General features: G+C 37.1%; 1 protein-coding gene across 6 annotated transcripts in view; it reads left to right on the top strand.

Annotated features, from left to right (window-relative positions):
* CHD7 (chromodomain helicase DNA binding protein 7) overlaps nt 1–19,268 on the top strand; it is a 135,288-nt gene that overhangs the window by 82,110 nt on the left and 33,910 nt on the right. For all 6 annotated transcript variants that reach the window (XM_061448411.1, XM_061448410.1, XM_061448412.1 and 3 more), the window contains 8 exons: nt 2,985–3,122; nt 4,195–4,260; nt 9,490–9,545; nt 10,958–11,072; nt 12,438–12,521; nt 13,453–13,590; nt 13,687–13,808; nt 14,285–14,528. In XM_061448411.1, the coding sequence (XP_061304395.1) occupies nt 2,985–3,122; nt 4,195–4,260; nt 9,490–9,545; nt 10,958–11,072; nt 12,438–12,521; nt 13,453–13,590; nt 13,687–13,808; nt 14,285–14,528 (963 nt within the window). The remainder of the gene's footprint in view (nt 1–2,984; nt 3,123–4,194; nt 4,261–9,489; nt 9,546–10,957; nt 11,073–12,437; nt 12,522–13,452; nt 13,591–13,686; nt 13,809–14,284; nt 14,529–19,268) is intronic.

Raw genomic sequence — 19,268 nt, 5'->3', positions numbered from 1 at the left:
TTGGCTAACATTGATAATTTCCTCGTGTCCACTGCAGACCTATCCCTTTCTGTCCAAACCTTATTTCTTGTAAAGAAAATCTGGAAATAGAAAAAGTATATATGACAACTTTTATGTGTTCTGTCATTAGCTGTGTTAAGTTGCCAGTTCCTGGCTCGCTTCTGCTGTCAGTGTTCAGATCAGAGTGAACATTAAAATTAAGAATTTCCTCATGAAAGTGTAGAGGTAAATTGAGATGGGGAAAGTATGAGACTCCTAAATAGTCATGCTAGCATTACGGAAATCCGTTGTATTTGTCTGTTGCACATCAGGTTATGGATGTTTTGCTTCTAATTAGGAGAGGTGTTGAGTCTGATGATCACTTTAAGAATGGTCAAAGCAGCCTGGTGAAGAGGTTGGCAAGCAATGGTGTCCTAACACAAGCATGAATTATACCTTCCATCTTGCTATATTCCAGAAGGATGTAGAGTATAATGAAATGTGAGCAAAAGCAACAGCAGAAGAGTGTTATTTCTGATCCATGCAAACAATTTATTTTGGATTAGAAAAGCTGATGTTTGAAGAATTAAGTTTGTCTGTCCTGTGCCCCAGATCTCTCTCAGCCTGATTAATGGTGCTGATGAAAGATACAGAAGAAACTTTTGGAGCTGATTTTTTTGGGGGGGTTAATTTGCAGACAATTATGGCCTCTGCACAGATCAGTACATATGAATGTTTTGCTTGTTTTCAGTTTAGTGTGACAAAACTTCCTGTTCGTGAAACTCAATTGGGTGATAAACTTTACATTACTTTTGTTTTTTTTTTTTTTCCTTCTTTTTTATAAATACAAATATTAGGGTATTTGGATAATTTTTTAATTAATTGTAAAAAAAAAAAAAGATATTTCAGGTAGTTTTTGTCATCTTAATAGTCTCTCACTGTGCATGTTATCCTGCACCCATACTTCTTTGCATAAACTTAGGGAAAGGTTGCAACCACATATGCCAGGAGAGCTAGAATTAATAAACTTGTTATGCATTTCTTAGCTGAGATTGATTATGCAGTGGTCTGAAACACCACTGCACAAGGGGTAATGGGTTTAAACTTAAGCAGGGGAGATTTAGGTTAGCTACAAAGAAGGAATTCTTTACTATGAGAGTGGCGAGGCACTGGAACAGGTTCCGCGAGGAAGTTGTGGATGCTTCATCCCTGGCAGTGTTCAAGGCTAGGTTGGATGATAGGGCTTTGGACAATCTGGTCTAGTGTGAGCTGTCCCTGCCCATGGCAGGGGGTTGGAATTGGATGATCTTAATGTCCTTTCCAACCCAAGGCACTCTATGATTCTATTCTTAGCTTTAAATACCAAGTCTTCTGTATTATATAGTGAAGCACAAAGTGATGAATTGTTATCTTTAGAGAGGACAAATACTTATTTTTGGTGTTACCATACAGATTTTTTATATTCTATTATCAAGCCTATTACTCGCCTTTTTACCTATAGATCAGTTAATGAGTAAAAGATAATCTGATGCAGGTAAACATATACACAGTTTCTGACAACAGTTCATAATAATTGTAGAACTTCTTGTGAATGTCAGAGGAACCAGGAAGCTAACCAAGTCAATAAAGAGATAACTACAATTATGTTTTAGGTATCCTTTCTATTAGGGAAATAGAAGATGAGATTTTTTTGGCTCCAAAATGAAGCATGTGATGGCCTATTGAGCCAAAAGTGAATTTGGGTTTTTTTCCCATCAGTGTTTATGGAAATGAGAGTGTAAATTTGCCATGTGGTATTTATTTTCATTTAAACATACTGTTCCACTTGTGTGACAACCCTCTGTAAGTTACTGTGTTCAGGGTAGAAGCCACATCGCCATTGTTTAAAAGGGTGATGTACACTTAACCTTTGCTCAAAATTTTCATTTTTAGTTAATTTCTAATTTTGTGAAGTGCATCAGATATTTGTGCTTTTAAAAGTATGATTAACTATCTAAAAGTAAATATTTGACTTTGTCTGTATACATTGAGAGACCCAGGTACATAGATCTTTTAAACAAGCTACGAAAGTATTTGCGTGTACGGGTCTAAGATGCGTGTTAAGCTGGGAAAGGTGTAAGTAGTATATCAGTTCATAAAGATGTTTTTTTAACAGTTGATATTCAACATATTTTTTAATATATACATCAGTCCATTGAGATATTTGATGCTCAGTTGACAGTTTCCTTCAACAGCATATGCTCTTTGCTTTTCAAAATACATAACCTGACACACAGACTATCTCAGAGCTTGAATTTTATTGTTGCAGAAAATGGTGTCTGCCACTGAGCATCAAATTGCAAATTCTGTCAAATGCACACTTGCGTATTTACAGATTGCTTTCTGCGGTTTCTCTGAAGCTTTCTCTCATCCTGGAGGTGAAGGTATGGGGACAACAGTGACCATGTTTTCAAGTTAGGGTGGTTCAAGTTTTTCATTCTCCTGTATTAGTTTGGAGTCTTTTCCCATGCTGTGCTGCATGGTATCTTTCTGGATGGTGCTTGTTCAGTGGCGTGAGGAAATTGTATTTCATTGTATTTCCCCTACAAGATAATCTGGGTACAACCAGGTGGATGGGGAGAGCAAGACAGTGTGTTGTCACTGCTTAGCAACACTGGGCCGTGCTGCGGAAGGGTGGTGTTCGGTTCCTGCATTGGCCATCTGTCAAAGTTTGTCCTAGATGTGAATTCAGAGGAGCAACGTCTTGGGGTTTAATTGCTTTCTGATATAAGCTTTCTAATTTTCTAATGTGGTTTTAGTAATGCTGAAAGATTAAAAAGAATTTAAGAATAGCTGACAGGCAGAAACTCAATAGTGTCTTGATTCTGTTGTTTCTACCAGCGTGTTGTAAAATAATAGCATTTGCTGCATGCTACTGTGTTTAAGAAGCACAAACAAATGTTCTCAGTTACTCCACTGCTTGCCAGTTTTGTTTCTCATGAAAAATATCAATGCTTTCTATTTAGAAGCGACGCTCCAGCAGGCAGGTGAAGAGGAAGCGTTACACAGAAGACCTGGAGTTCAAGATTTCAGATGAGGAGGCTGATGATGCTGATGCTGCTGGAAGAGACTCTCCTTCAAACACTTCTCAGTCAGAGCAACAGGTCAGACACGAACAGACTGTAAAGGTGGCTGAAACTGCAGCATTCATTGTTCAAATATGGGGCCTTTTCCTGAGTGATATCCATAGCTGGCACAGTGTGCCTGGAAGGGATTAGCTTTTAGCATTCTTAAAGAGTACATTAATTTATGACTTTGTTTACAAGCTGATGATACGTAGTTTGATGCAGTTCTGTGAAATTAGTAGTCTTTCTCTAAAGGAAAACTAAACTGGACTGCTAGGAATCTTGAATTTACTTCTATGAATTCAGTGGTCTGGCTTCTCTGACTTTAATAAACCACTCAAGCTTGTCCCCTGCTGCTAGGCACCATAAGAACCCCCTTATGAAATTACTGCCTTGTAGTACCCAGCAGGGTACGCTTTATTCTCTGTGCAATGTAAATGATGGATAAAATAGTTTGAATAAAATGAGGGGTAATAATGTAGGAATGACTGTTGTAACAATCTCATTGTTTTGTAGTGCTTTTTCAAAGAACTACTTCACTTAACTGATGACCTATTGGAGAATATATGCGTGTTCTTTGGTATTTCATTTGGCAATTTGTTAAGCCCTGTGAAATGCTCTGTGATCTCTGTTGTTAATTGTGCCTTACCGAAAGGAGAATTTGGTAGGTTTGTCTGCAGTTGTTAGAGTAAGAAATATAATACAGAATTGCAGGCAATTTTGATACCTATTGTATGAACCCTTACACAGCCAACTAGAGTTTTTGAACATCATTTGATATTTAGACTGTATGGTGCTAAAAGTGCATGTTATTTTAAGAGAGGTGAACAGTCCCCATGTGATCATATCTGTGTATCTGTGCATGTCAGCCTTTCGGAGAAAGCTATAGTTATTCTAGCTCTTAAAAATGGGCTTTAACAAGTATCTTTTGCTCCTTTATTATGATATTACATCTACGTGAATCCTCTAAGTTCTTGTGCAAGGGGGAATAAGCCCTCCTGCATGTTAAATCCCTGTTGCAAAAAAAATTATTTGAAGTTCTAATAATGAAGAAAGTCTTTAAGTAACAAAGTTGAACTCCCATAATTCTTGTATGGTATTTACGGTGTAGGAATCTGCTGATGCTGAAGGCCCTGTTGTGGAGAAAATCATGAGCAGCCGTTCAGTCAAGAAAAAGGTAAACCAAACCAAATGCCTTTCCCTGCATGTGTTTAAACAGGCTAAGCATATTTCTGCTGAAATCCCTGTAAAGTTCTTAAAATACCCCAGATAGATACTCTGAATTCAAAAGATACTTAATTGAATAGAAGTGATTCCAGGAATGTGTCCTTTGATGGTATTTAAAATACTTTTGGATTGACATAGATAAAACTAATTACTTGTTTAGTCTTTTTGCTTGCTTTTTTCCAGATGAGAATTTTCGTTTTTGCAAATATACCTATACGGTGCTCTTTACTTCAGAGTGGTGTTTCATGGGAGTTTGATGAGTGAGAGCTCTACTGCATACTAAGTTTCTGCCTTTTCTAGTAAAGAAAAATAGAAGTTGTGCTTAGCAGCTGAAACAACTTCACATGTGAACAATATTACATATACAGGTGGTTAATAGATTCCTTGTCACTGTGCTAAGTAGTGAAATAAGTATGGTTTTATTTCTGCCCTGGTTGCTAGTTATGTTCTTGTTTTGCTTACAGATTCTTCTGGTCTACTTCACAACTTGATTGGCCTTTGCACTTGCAAACTATTAAAACTCTGAATAGGAAGTAGAAAAGAGCTTCTTGTAAAAAAGGCATTATTATATTTTATGGACTGTTTGTGCAGCTCATTCTCTGACTTGTACTGCAGTTGCACAGGAAACTGGTTAACATAGATATGGTGCTGATGTTGATCGTAGTTAGCCACAATACTTCATTTCCTCAAAGTGTTAATTTTTTTAATTGGAGGAGGAGGGAAAGTTGCCTTTATTAATGTATTACTTCTTTAATGTTGTGGTATTTGGGGAGGCTTGGGGGGGGCATGGGGGGTGTGTTAGTGTTTTATTACTAATGTCATAACATCATTTACAGCTTTGTAAACTTAAATTCATGCGATGTCATGACTGGCTGTGATTGAATTTGACCTTCCACAACACAGAACTTCTAGGGCTTTTTCTGAAGTCTAGAGCTATATTTTGTATTTCAAAACATAGGTTTATTTTTCAGTTAAACTTGATGTAATATAAACTCAGTAATTAGTTGTCCTGATGGTCTACTAGGTGGGAGAGGGGAATGTGGTCTTTTCATAAATGTCTTTACACTGGAAGCTGGGTTTCACCAATTATTTTTCTCTTCTTCCTTTCCCCTGCAAACAAAGGTGTGATTACTCATGGGGAGTGTGTATTTTGCTGCAGTTTGTGGAAAGTGGTTGGTCTGCTGCCTACATGTCTTTGATTGCAAGCTCTGCTGGAGGCAAGCTCTATTTTGAGCTGTTTCTTTAATGTTTTTTACAGATTGTATTTGCAGGTTTGAGGGGTGTCTCTTCTTTTCCTGTTCTTCTCCCCAACCCTTCTCTCCAAAATAAAAATGGATATCAGGGTGTTAATATTTAACATCTGAAGTATCCAACTGTGTTTTTATTAAAGGTCTTTTACACTCTTACTAACGTCATCAAAACCCTGGTTGTTAGATTACTAATCAAAGTAAATTGCTGCGATCAGGACTGGTCTGTAAAATAAACATGAGGAAAGGCTTCACTAGGAAACCTTTCAGTGGATTAGGTTGTAACAAAGATGTTGCATTCAAGTAAAGGACATCAGATAATGAATACGCTTTTCTTATCGCGAAATTATGCTGGTTTTCTCAGAAATAGCCCTAGTCTAGTTTTGGAGGTAGCAGGTAGGATACAGCACTGTGCTTGTAACCATTTTTCAAGTGTACAGAATAAGAGGTAGAAATTACTTTAATTCATGTTTGAAGTGTAAGAGACAATGTCTTTCCCCATTGCTTTTAATATAGAATTTTGAATTCTGTTGAATACTCTTCCCTCTTGCAGAAAGTGTTAAATGCATGTATCGCTCTTTCCAAACCATCACTGTCCTGATGTCTTCAGTTTACATGTGGAAATTTCTAATTTTTCTAATCAGTTTCTTGGCCAACTTCAGACTCCTTTGAATTTCTACTCCTTAACTTTAAAAAGGAATGTCTAGAACCAAACATGCTGTTCAGCACCAAACATGCTGTTCAGCAAAAGTTAGCACATATTATGGAAAGATGTGGGGTATGTAGACCATTATACCTGCATGTTACACATCTGAATTTCTCTTTCTGCCTACCCATACACAGTGAAAATTAGATCTAAGTGAACTTACATACAAACCATAGAATCATAGAATGGTTTAGGTTGGAAAGGCCCTTAAGATCATCAAGCTCCAACCCATATGCCATGGGCAGGGACACCTCGCTCTAAACCATGTCACCCAAGGCTCTGTTCAGCCTGGCCTTGAACACTGTCAGGGATGGAGCATTCACAACTTAATTGGGGAACCTGTTCCAGTGCCTCACCACCCTCACAGCAAAGAACTTCTTCCTTATATGTAACCTGAACTCCCCTGTTTAAGTTTGAACCTGTTACCCCTTGCTCTGTTGCTACAGTCCCTGATGAAGATTCCCTCTCTGGCATCCTTGTAGGCCCCCCTTCAGATACTGGAAGTCTGCTATGAGGTCTCCACGCAGCTTTTCTTCTCCAGGCTGAACAGCCCCAGTTTTCTCAGCCTGTCTTCAAATGCAGGCATTTCACCCACAGACTGATTAGTTTACAATCTAGTGCTGTGTATCAGTTGAGGTTGTTTGCTTTTTGTATGTTGCTTTGCATCTGTAATTAATGTGTTCTGCCTTCTGTTCTTCTAGCAGTTGATATTTCTGGGGTTTTTGCTCTGTGTTTTAAGCTTGCTGTTGTCTCTGCATGTAACTGGCTCGCTCAAATAACTTTTGCATTAGCAGGTATTACTGTATCACTTCTGTGGCCATGGCAGTGCAAGATTGTGTGCTCTTTTAAGTATTTGCTTGAAAGGAGGGATCATTTGAACCTTCAGTTATCTGCAGAGATTGTGGATCAGATTGTCCATTATGGTTGCACCTGGGCAATGACAAGTTGAAGTGTCCTGCATTGCCCAAGTCTGCCATGCACTATTTTAGGATGTTTACATAATAAGTTTTGGACAAATTTTACATAAATTTCCTATCTCACCTTTTTACCTGCTTAGGGTCAGTGTCTGTGTAGTGGGTATTAGACAGTGGTGTCAAAGGCCATAAGCATCTGTCTCATGTATCCTGAACTAATGTATTGTTAAGCCCTATTTGAGTGCTGGTGATTGTAACTTGATTAGATTATCCTTTTTTTCTGGTGACGATTGTGAATGCCAGAGTAAGATTTTATAAATACTTTTTTGAGAACTACTTTGTATTTAGGTGAATCTTTGATGCACAGTGCACGCTCATAGACCGTATAATAATGCAGACCAGTTGTTACCCATCAAACAATACAAAAGTACGTTTTACTCATGAGGGTTACAGGATTTATCAAGATTTACATTGTAAATTATTATTAAGTTGGCAGTTGACAGAAAATACACTTGACTGAAATGCTCTTGAGGGGAGCTAAATTGGCTAATATGCAACCTTTGTATAAAGGTGTTTAACCATGTTGTCATTGTAAGATTGATGTATCTCTAAGGATTCTGATTTAAAATTAATCAAAGAGACTTGGCCATAATACATTTCAGAAAATAAAAAAGTTAATGCCTTAAGATTAGGGATGACTTTGTTAAAAAGTGGTATTGCCTCAGGCTAGCTAGGAGATTCAGATAATGGGTTCTCCTATTTTCTAATATTTTTTTTTAATACAGTTTGACCTCTAAATGTGAATACCTTATTGAGAAATACTCCCTTTTAGATCTTTTATTTATAAAAAAATTCTTCAAATTCCTCCTTTTGACAGTAGCTTTGTAAGTGACAGAGAAGCTTCTTGTCTGCTTAGGCTTAGGGGATAGTTTATCTTCTTAAACAGGATTCAGGAATATCAAGAAGTACGCCGGGAGAACCATCTCTTCCATTTCTTCAGAGAGAGCTAGGTGGAAGCTGGTGTTGCCCTTCCAGAAAGGAACACAAGCAGACTGTACTGGAGTGACACATACACTGAAATGATAAAATCCCTTGCTAGTCTGGAAGAGAAGAAATACTATGGAAATCAGGGATTAGGAACGCATTAACTTTTTCTTTACTCTGCTAGAACAGAGTTTAATGCAGCTGCTACTGTTGTTCTTTTGAGAGAGAATGGCAATTCAGTCTCTAGTTTCAGAGTAGTATCTCATTTATATTTTTTTTTTTCTTTATATAAAAAGGATGGAGTGTGTGGGCTTACACAGGGGTGAAGAGTTTTGTCTGTTTAGCACTACATACAGTTATTTATTACAGATGATGCTATCCCTGATGAAGTCTGTAAAGCAGAAAATCCTCTTCTATTTAAAATTGTTCCAAAGTTCATTAGCAAACACAAACCGTTAATGTTGTGACATAAACTGAATTCTAAATGTGTTCCTGGTGCACTGTCCTTAGTTTGTCCTGTGTCTGGGTTCAGGAGTAATTCAACAAAGTATTACATGCCATATGTTATGCAATACTTTGGCACTAGGGATGAGTTAAGGGTAGTCTCAACCCTTAGCAGTGAATGCCCTTGGTTTTGCTGGTTTATATCACAACTTTAACCTTGCTTTAGATGTAGTTTTTGGGTGTTAATTTAATTTGGCTGCTCTGTATGTGAGACATCTTGCCTGAGTGAATTTAATTGCACCATTGAGTAAAACTAAAGCCATGAACACTGATGCACTAAAATTCTAGCAGAGGTATAAGGTTTAGTTTTATATGGCTTCTTGTTTGGAGTTATTAACTATATGGAGGAATAAACCCCCTTTAAAATTCTTTTTTAAAACATTACAAAACCCACAATGTAAAGTTGCCATGAGCCAGCCAAAAATAATACATATGGCATTCAGGAGTGCAGTTGCTAATTGGCTGCTGCCTGAGAAAATGGTACACTTGGCTTCTACTTAACACTGTGGGTTTGGCAGAAAGCCAGGTTTGGGGTGAGGTTGTGAATGAAGCTGCATGTGGTTAGGGAGGAGTTCAAATGATTCATGTCTTGGAAGTTGTAGTAAGCAGTGCAGTATGTACTTGGGTAAGCTGCTGGAGGAAACTCCTCGCCCATGGCCTCTCCCCACAAAGGCTTTCCTACACCTCTGTCTATGTGAGGACCGTATCTGTAATCAGTGTGTTTTTTTTTTTGTAGTCAGACCGTATTTCAGTCAGTTTTAATCATTAGCTGAATTGAGCTGTGTAGTGGTTTGATTCACTTTTCAACAATTCTTTTCTTATAGATGGAGAATGGAGAGGAGGTAGAAGTAGAGGAATTCTATGTAAAGTACAAAAACTTGTAAGTAAAGTTACAGGTTTCATTACTGTCTTTTAAGTTCATGTAACTTCCTAATGCTTTTTAGTAACTATTTTTCGTAGTGATCTATTATTATTCAACTTTAAACATTTCTAATATTTAATACAAAACAGTGGCAAATAAATAGGGTAATCCTTGCATTAGTGGTACTGGGTTTGATAGTGTCCTCCTAATTCGTATTCTCTCCAGAATGAAATCTGTAGGTAAAATTCCTCGGCTATTGAAAAAATTTAAGGCTTATTATGCATGCAGCACATACATATGAATATGTGTAACTAACTGCAGCCATAAAGTATTGTGTGTGCATACTCAAAAATAATCCTTAACATTGTTTCAAAAGCAAGATATGTGTGCAACAAAATGTCCAAGGTAACAAACTAGATGGCTTCCAGTATTCCAGCGGATAGCTGCTCCTCCGTAAGCGGGACATAATAGTGGTGAGAACAGCATGTTGTTTCACTTCTGGGCTCTGAAACTGCAGTGCAATCAGTATTTAAAATAAGATACTTCACAGCTGGATAAGATCATTTTTCTTTTGGAAAAGTAGTATATCTTGTTTAATTTTAGCAGATTTTCCATCCAAGACACAGATATGTTTAGAGTTTCTTGCAGCTAACTGCAGATAGACTTCACTTTAAATATGATGCCACCTTTGTACCTTTTGCACTATATTGATTATTGCATGATGTTTAATAGCCTAATTATGCCTTCGGTTTTTTTTTTTAGTTTTATTACATGGACATGTAATTTTTGTATTAGCTCTTCATGTCTTAGACTTCTTAGCAATTTAACTTCTGACAGACTCTAAATTTATAACGTGGGACTAGTCATTTTGGCAAACATGTTGTTGTTTGTGTTTTCTAAAGATGAATTATTACCATGGAACTACATTTAAAAGGGGTTTTCTTTTATTCAGTGTTAAAATTGACCCATATGTAACTTTTAATTACAATGCAGTTCTCACAAAAAGCCAGTACATCATATATATATATATACATCTTATTATATAAAATATTTGAGTATTTTCATTAACTTCTAAAAACCCTACTCTTTGCTAGAATATGATTTCAAATAATGACATTGATGATAAATGTCTTGTATAATATTTTCAGTGTGCCTAATAAAAATCATCTTAGCTTTGTGCCAAACACTGGGTGTATGGGGTATGTATTTAAATTGTGGGTGAGAGTTGTTTTTATTTATTGACAACATTTGCCATCAGTAAGTATACTTATTTCCCATAAGGATGATTTGTTAATAACTTGTATGATGAAGAAGATAGAGTCCAGTTTTCCAAGCATGGCGCTACAATGTGCTGGAAGTATACTAGTGGGATACATAAAGGATGCAATGGAAGCATAGTTTTGAGTAAGATTTTCTGTTTCATCTTCTAGTTCTTACCTTCATTGTCAGTGGGCATCTGTTGAAGAGCTGGACAAAGACAAGAGAATTCAGCAGAAGATAAAGCGGTTTAAGGCAAAACAGGGCCAGAACAAATTCCTTTCAGAAGTATGATTCCTTTTCCCTTTTCCTTTTCCTTTTCCTTTTCTTCTTGGAATATTTTTATGAATTTTTGCTCTGTATAGAAACAGAAGATTTTTAATGGCTGTGTGATACATCAGTAGCATTTATTCTGGTATAAAGTGTAACCATTCTTGATCCAAGTCTTGCAGGTTTATGAATCTCAAGTGATCTGTCCTGACTGTATACTTTTCACTGTATTTTTTTTCTTTAAAGTGAGTGGGGTTTTGCTCTGTAAGCATGACTCTTACTGAATCAGTAACAGCTCTCTTTTCTCAGGAGCTGATTATGCCAGAAAAATGCATCACATTTTTCTGTGTTATGGACTGCTGCTCACTAGGGATTCGAAGCTTTTTATCATCAATTTAATTTCACTTAGAGCCATAAGCAGTAGTGTGGCAGGGGTCCTGTCAATAAAAGACCAGATCTGCTGCTTTTTCTCTGGAAGCTTTCCTTTCAGTAAAATGTGGTCTTTTGAGGAAAAAACCCTAACACAACAGGTTCATGTGCTACTGTATTTGTTTATTTTTATTTACTATGTAGTTTGAGCTGAACAAAACCTGTAAATTGTAAACGTCCATCTGTTCTAGGTAAGGATGCCTGGAATTCCTTCTTATTTCTGTATTTGTTTTTGAAATCTGTTTCCAAATGGGTACAAATTATTGTAAATACTTGGAATTTGCTCTTGTTTTAGAAAAAGCTATCAAAATGTACATAGTCTTTAGTACTCTTGCCTGCCTTTTCTGTTGAAGAGGATCTTTAAAGTATAAAAAGAAGCACAACACTTTAGTACACAGGAGAATCCCGTAAGTTGTTGAAGGGAGAAGATGGAACATAACAAGGCATGATTTTTTTTTTAAGACACTGTGTATGCATGCAGTGTTTTCTGTGTTTTTGAAATAATAGTCTTTGAATCTTGCTTATAAAGCAGTTAGACAGTTCCTGGAGTTAAAGTAATCCAAAGGCACTTAATGTACAAGGCTCTAATTTCTTTATTGCAAGCTGTAGTTTTCAAGAATGCTAAATGCATTGCATGCCATAAGCCCTTTCGATTGCTCATTAGTGAATTGTAATTTCACACTTCATTTAAAATATTCTTAAACATTCTCTCACAGTAAAAGGTTTCACACAGTAATTAAGAGGCCCAGTTAACAAACTCTGAGAAGTCTGATTCCCTCACGGGGAATGATCTTGCTGAATTGTAGCATTTCAATTAACATGTTGAAGTTTGCCAAATATAAATTCTGTGTCACCGTGACCCAAAATATTATTGCCTGGTGAAATGTATAATAATTTTTCCACTCAGGAAGGGCTAATAGAGATATCTTTCCTATTTTTTGCCTCCTTGGACAGATTGATGATGAGCTTTTTAATCCAGATTATGTCGAAGTTGATCGAATCCTGGATTTTTCACGTAGCACAGATGATAACGGAGAGGTAAATAAAACTTCTAGTGCAGCTGTAGTCATATGGTCATTATGGTTAGAATTTTTTTTGTTTAGAAATGTGAATATATTGGAACACTTAAGAAGCCACCAGGGTATATGTGTGTAGAAAACAGACATGTTTGAGAAAACATTGGCTAGTACAGCAGTTTCCTTAAAATAAAAGGGGTTACATGCGAATTCTAAACTTATGTCACCTATATTTGAAAACTGACAAAACAACCCACCACACCACCATCACCAATATCCTCTAACATATAGATCTAAGGTGGTACTTAATACTGTAGAAATATGATTGTCCGTGCATGTAATACAGCGTTTAAATGAAAATTGCAAGAATCTTAGCTCAGTGTCATAGTAGATGAGACATTGTTTAGATTACCTCTGGCAGAATAGGTCCTGAATTCAATATTTCTTACTTTTTAATGACTTGTTCTGCAGAACAAGATCAGTTTGTCTCCCAGCAGATTCTTCTTTAGCCATTGTTGAATAGAAGGCTTTACTGACAGCGTTTCCATAATGCTCTGTCAATGAATGGTGGTGGTTGGGTTGCCTGCTGGGAAGATTCTGATGACACTTTTAAGAAAAAACAGTTGATTTTTGAAATATGTGGTAAACACAGAAATTGTAACAGTTGGAAAATGAATATTGGTTTACTTACAAATTTTTATTCTAGCCTTAGCAATTTCAGTTGTACTATTGTACTTTTGTCGGTTGTAAGTTTGCATTCCCTGTGTTCTGATCTTACTTTGTTAGGTTGTCAAGGTGTCAGCCTGCTGTTTTCTTATCCTTTTGGCTGATTCAGACATTCAGGTCTGGTAAAGCTGTTTGAATTTTATCTAGCCTGCAGGTCTCCTGTCAAAATGGTTACAGTTTTATTCTTCCTAAATTGTGATGTAATCTTATTTTTTGTCTTAACAAAGCCTGTAACACATTATCTGGTGAAATGGTGTTCACTTCCTTATGAAGACAGCACTTGGGAGCTCAAGCAAGACATTGACCAAGCTAAGGTTGAAGAATTTGAGAAACTGATGTCTAGGGAGCCAGAAACTGAGCGTGTGGTAAGAATTGGCTCAGTATAGAGGTTTTTATTTGAAAATAGTAAAGTAATGTGGTCTTTCAGAAACCACTAATGGGATTTGCTGTATTTGAAACAGGAGCGACCTCCTGCCGATGACTGGAAGAAATCGGAAAGTTCCAGGGAGTATAAAAACAATAACAAACTCAGGGAATACCAGTTGGAGGGAGTAAACTGGCTTCTTTTCAATTGGTACAACACGTACGTAAAATACTGCTTACTGCTGAATTCTGCTTTGGTAAAGCTCGGAAACAATTGCAAACAATCCTCTTTTTGAAACAATAACCTTATAAAGTAATCTTCTAAAGTGAGGTTTTAGAATTATTTACGTCTCATTTTTTGCCATAGGAGTGATACACAAACTAATTTTGGGTGGATAACATAATCTTGTATTAAACATAAACGTCAGATTCTTCTGACAAATGCTTTTACATGTGTATGTGTTCTTGCATACCCTTGCTGCCCCTTTCCCATGTGAACTTGAGAGGTACATAAAATGGATATATCCATGCTTATTGTGTCACAAATTATTTATTTAAAATGCAAGATTATGATGGCTTTTCAGTGTAAACTTGCTATTCTAAAAAGTTTCTGTTTTAGTCAGTTTAGCTCCTTACTACTTTCTATGTTTTAAGTTACGAAGAAGTCATTCAGACTGGTTGTATTATTGTTTTCAGACGAAACTGCATTTTAGCAGATGAAATGGGGTTGGGAAAGACTATCCAGTCCATTACGTTTCTCTATGAGATATATTTGAAAGGAATCCATGGTCCTTTCTTGGTTATTGCACCGTTGTCTACAATTCCCAACTGGGAAAGGGAGTTCCGCACCTGGACAGAATTGAATGTGGTTGTGTATCATGGGAGTCAAGCAAGCCGGCGGACCATTCAGTTGTATGAAATGTATTTCAAAGATCCACAGGTAAAAGCTCTTCTTTCTTTTTCTCTTTGTTGTATGTGCCTTACTGTTTATTAATCTAAGCACTTAGGTTTGGGTTTGATTGGGTTTGTTGTACTGATACAGTAGGCTTTAGCTAATAGTGAATTAATAAAGGGAGTACTTTTTGTTAGTAGCCAAGAGATAGGCTGGAAACAGAAGGGGGACCAAGAATTGTTGTTGCAACTCTTGTTCAGGATTTCATTGTTTCATGCAAGGTTTTTATTGCTTCACATTCCTGAGGAGAGCTGACAGAAAGGATTCTTAATGGAGAAACTATTGTAGTTGGAACTAAGCGTAAAAAACAATCTTTGCCTACCATTCCAGGAAAAGACTAGCTTGCAGAAATTAAACTTGTTGATGTTTCTTTTTCAAGTTTCATGTATCAGATGTATTTTGAATCTGTGTTACTGTGCTTGGGTTGAATAGTTCTTTTGAGAGAAGGAAAGCAGGTACAGAGAAAATTTGGGGTAGAAGTATTTGGAAAACTGTAGCTATAAAGAGCAGAGTCTCTGCACTTACATGCATGGCTTTACCAAAGGTAATTAAACAGGACTGTGGGAAAATAATGCATGTATATTGAATGTTGTTTCAAATCAACATAATCCTCCTCACTTAAATTTGATGTAATATGGAGTGTTATTTCCAGCTGAGCTTAAAGAAGTGATAGTGGTGAATTTATACATTTAGATTTTCTGTAAAGCATTTGATTTCATGCTGCTGGATATTTTGATTAATAAACTAGTATGATATAAAATCAATATGGCACACATTAAGTGGATTTAAAACTGGCTAACTGATATTTCTTGATGTAATTGTAAATGAGAAATGATTTGCATTTCCAGCTTAGTTCTTAAGGGATTGGTTCATGTCCATGAGCTGTATAACACTTTTCTCAATGACCTGAAATAAAACAAGATCATTGCTGTGGAAGTTTTCAGATGACACAAAGATTGGGAGAGTGGTAAATAATTAAGACAGTTCGCAGATACAGAGTAAGCTGTGTTACTTAATAAATTGGATCCAAGCTAATAACACTTAGAATAGCTAAGTATAGGGCTATCTGTGGACGAAGAGTAGAGGAGAGCTTGGTTCTGGGAAGGCTGTAAGACAAATGCAGATCCCTTCATGTCATGACACATGATGACCAGTTGAACATGAGCTTGTACTGTGAGACTGGTTATAGTTCAAGTGTGTAGGAGGAAAGAAATCTTTACTAAAGAGTAGAAAAGTCACAGCATTCTTCTCTGTCACTAATGGGGTGGTAGTCCAGTTCTGCCTAGTACTCACTTCCTGTCCACAGTGTTGGAAAACTGGAGTCTTGGAGCAAAGCTAGGGGGGAGGTTGCTGGATAGAAAACATGCTATTACAGGGAAAGAACTAATTAAAAACTGTTTTGAAGGTGATGACTGGGGCACAACTTGACATGCCATTAAGGCAAACAGACTATATACTTATATATAGTAGAAAAAACACATAGTAATTTATAGTAGTTGGAAGTTACATCTGTTTGGCCTAGAAAATAACCATTTCCCCAGCAATTTATCAGAGAAACTTTCAAATCAAAATCATATATGCTATTGTTAAATAAGATTGATTTGAATAACAATTGCTACACTGAGGTCTAATGCCTGTTATTCCTTAGGATAATAATCACAGTTGGCTTCTTGCTTAGATATATAATACACAAATAAACTGGAATTGATTTGTACTTCTGGTTTAAAAATTATTTCTTACCGGAGATGGATATGTGATACTAAATTCGAACATTTGGGCTTATACAGATACTGTCTCTACTGAAATGTTTTTTTGTGTTAAAAGTCATATTTGTTCATTATTTAAGTGGTGCTTGTTCTCAACATGTTCTTTCCCTTAGAATGCATCAGTTAGGTAGCATGAAACCTGAAGGGATGTAATCAGAAAAATCCCACTTACTGTGCAGATTTAGTGTTATTTTGGCAACATCATTTCACTGATCTAAAGGTACCTAAAAGGATCTAAGGCAAGAAGCCACAGAAAGTTTTGTTCCCCCTGTTGCTGTAGTCTTAACTTGCCTCTTGCAATGACCATGGCAATCATTTGACCCCATAGCGAGTAATGATAAAGCACTCATAGCACAGAGAAATGAATCATTTTCTGCTAGCTTTGCTCCCTAAACTGCCTTAAGAGGAGAATCAGACAATTGTGATGGTTGGGGATAAAGGAGAAATGGAGTGAAATCCTTTTGGTGGCAGGTAGCTTAGATGTGTCATGAAATCACCTTCTGTGTTCTATTCTTTTTAAGACTGTCAGCTGTGTAACACATGGTAGAAACTAAATTATGGGGGAAAAAAGTCTCTTCCTGTTCTGACAAAAAGAATCTCCATGTAGTGCTCAGTCTGGCATCCTCTAAAGTACCATCAGCGGGTGTACGATGGGGGAAGAGAAAGAAGGCTGGCTTTGCCAGTATCATTTCTTACCAAACACCTCAACCCAGACATCAGCATCTTAGGCTTTTTAGGCCTTAATGTGGAAAAAGGCTTCTCAAGCTGAGCTGTTTCTCAAAGGCAGTTGAAAATTGAGGAAATCTGAGTGTCTTTGAAGGGCCGTAATAAGAGATAGCATGTTTAAGGAGCGCCTGCCCCATCTGCAGTAGTGTTTTGTCAGAGTTAACACCAGTAACCAGAGTCAAGTTGTTGTGAAAAGCTAGAGAGTAGTCAGTAACAAAATACATTTCTGCAGTGCTGTGACTTCAACACTACCTACTTCCAGAGAATATCCCATAATATCCCTTCCTGCCCTACTGCTTGTGAGGGTCATGTAGGGAAGCCTGTTCTGAACATTCCTGAGCCATATAACTGAAAGGACCTTCTGGGGGCCTTCCTTGGTTGGAATATCAAATAAGCCAGATGCTTTTCTGTAGTGTTCTACCTCTGAGAAAGAGTCCTATTGTAAGATCAGGAAAACTGTATATGTCAAGTAAAACTAATGACAGAGCCCTGCAAAGTAGTTGAGTTGTTTGTGAGGGAAATTTTACTTCGCAGTGTAATGAGGACTAAAAAAGAGAAACCCCCTGACTCACATGTAGAAACAGAATACCTTGTCCTTGGTTGATTTCAGATCACTTTTGTTCATGTTCAGGACTTTTTCTGGCTTACCTGATTCATTCCTTTTGGGCTCAGTGGGTGTTGGCTTAGAGTATTTTCCTGCCTGTATGGTTTTCCACCTTGCTGAGAAGCTACTGAGCTGGGAACACGTCATCAGCATAGGATTACCTCAGATTTCTGTAACAGATGGTTAGTATGCAGCAGTTTAAGGCCATATTTCACCACTAGGTACTCTGTCTTTCACCAAAGATTATGTCAAATTCCATTTTACAAAGTCACTGTGACTTAGTTTTCCAGATGCCTTCTGGCTATAGTTGGTTACTGTGCACATTTCTTGCATCTGTTCTCTTGTTCCTCAAAGTGGAGCCTGAGGTTGGTGGGAAAAGACCATTATAATCTTTCACAGTTCCCGATGGTGGAATGTGCATCTTCTTAGAAGTCCATTTCTTCCACACATCCGGTTGATCTTCTCAGTTTGTATCTGCTAAGAGGTAATACCTCAAAACATAACCTAACTTTTATATTAATATGAAGTTGTTGTACCTTGTGGCTATCTCTGTTGATTGAGTTCATTCCAGAAGACTTTTCTAAACAGAATAGGAAACTGCTACCTATTAGGAAGATTGATTTCCTGAAATGGATGAACTTCTCTGAGTAAATGGATATAAATTCCTGTTTTTCTAACATGAGAGAACTTCATTTGGATGCCACACTGAAACAGGATAAATTGTTTCCTAGTTGCCTATGAACTCACCTATGACAATGCTGTAGGTCACTTTCCCGAGAGCTTCTACATTCAGATTTCTCAAATGTGACATTCATAGGATTATTTAGGGTTCTTTCTCATACTTCCCCAAATTTGGGAGACCTGAAACTGTGAAGAACAACATCATTCACCATCTGAAGCTCTTGGAGATCTCATGGAACTTTCTGCTTGATTTACTATTGTGTTCTTCAGTACAGCATTTGACTATCTTTCAAATAATGTGAGCTCTTGTGGCAAGACTGCTATGCATATTTTAATCTGAGATTTAGGCAGCTCTAAGTGTATAATCAAGGGTCCATCTTACAATTTTTGCTTCAACTGGATGCACTGCTTTATGCAGTGATAATTTTTTAAGAGCATTACTTGCCCTACTGTCACTAGATTGCTCATGGAAGAGTTTTCCACTACTTGGAGAGAATCTCCTGAGCTGCATTCTTGTATTTTCAGTGATACCCGGCTCATGAAGAGGTTACAGCATTTGCTGGGTATTTAAGTTGCCCACTTAGTGTATCTCCATCTGCTGTTTGTTAGGTAATGAGTTTTTTTTCCTTAAGAAGATAAATGTTTCTGGACTGCCACAAGAAAGCACTGTTGAACAGGTCATTACTTCCTCCAAAACACTCTTGATGTGCGCTGTCAGATTTAATGCTGAGTTCAGGGTATCAGGTTTCCAATCATTTTACAGAGTCAGTAGCCAGTTCTGATCCCCACAGTTTAGAGAGGATTATATGCAGGTCATTTGTAAAAGGATTCAGACTTGCACATGTTTGAAGAAAGAAATGGTCACCTTACTGTAAAATACGTGTTTCTTTTGAAATGTATTCAATACACCACCCATGACAGAGTCCTGCTTTGAAAACATAGGATGGCTTT

This window comes from Pezoporus flaviventris, unplaced genomic scaffold, assembly GCF_033815535.1.
Source record: "Pezoporus flaviventris isolate CSIRO_AGI_PZ_B2104156 unplaced genomic scaffold, CSIRO_AGI_Pfla_v1 ptg000007l, whole genome shotgun sequence".
Taxonomy (NCBI): domain Eukaryota; kingdom Metazoa; phylum Chordata; class Aves; order Psittaciformes; family Psittacidae; genus Pezoporus; species Pezoporus flaviventris.
Note: the sequence above shows the minus strand (reverse complement) of the source record. Positions and strands in the feature narration are given on the sequence as shown.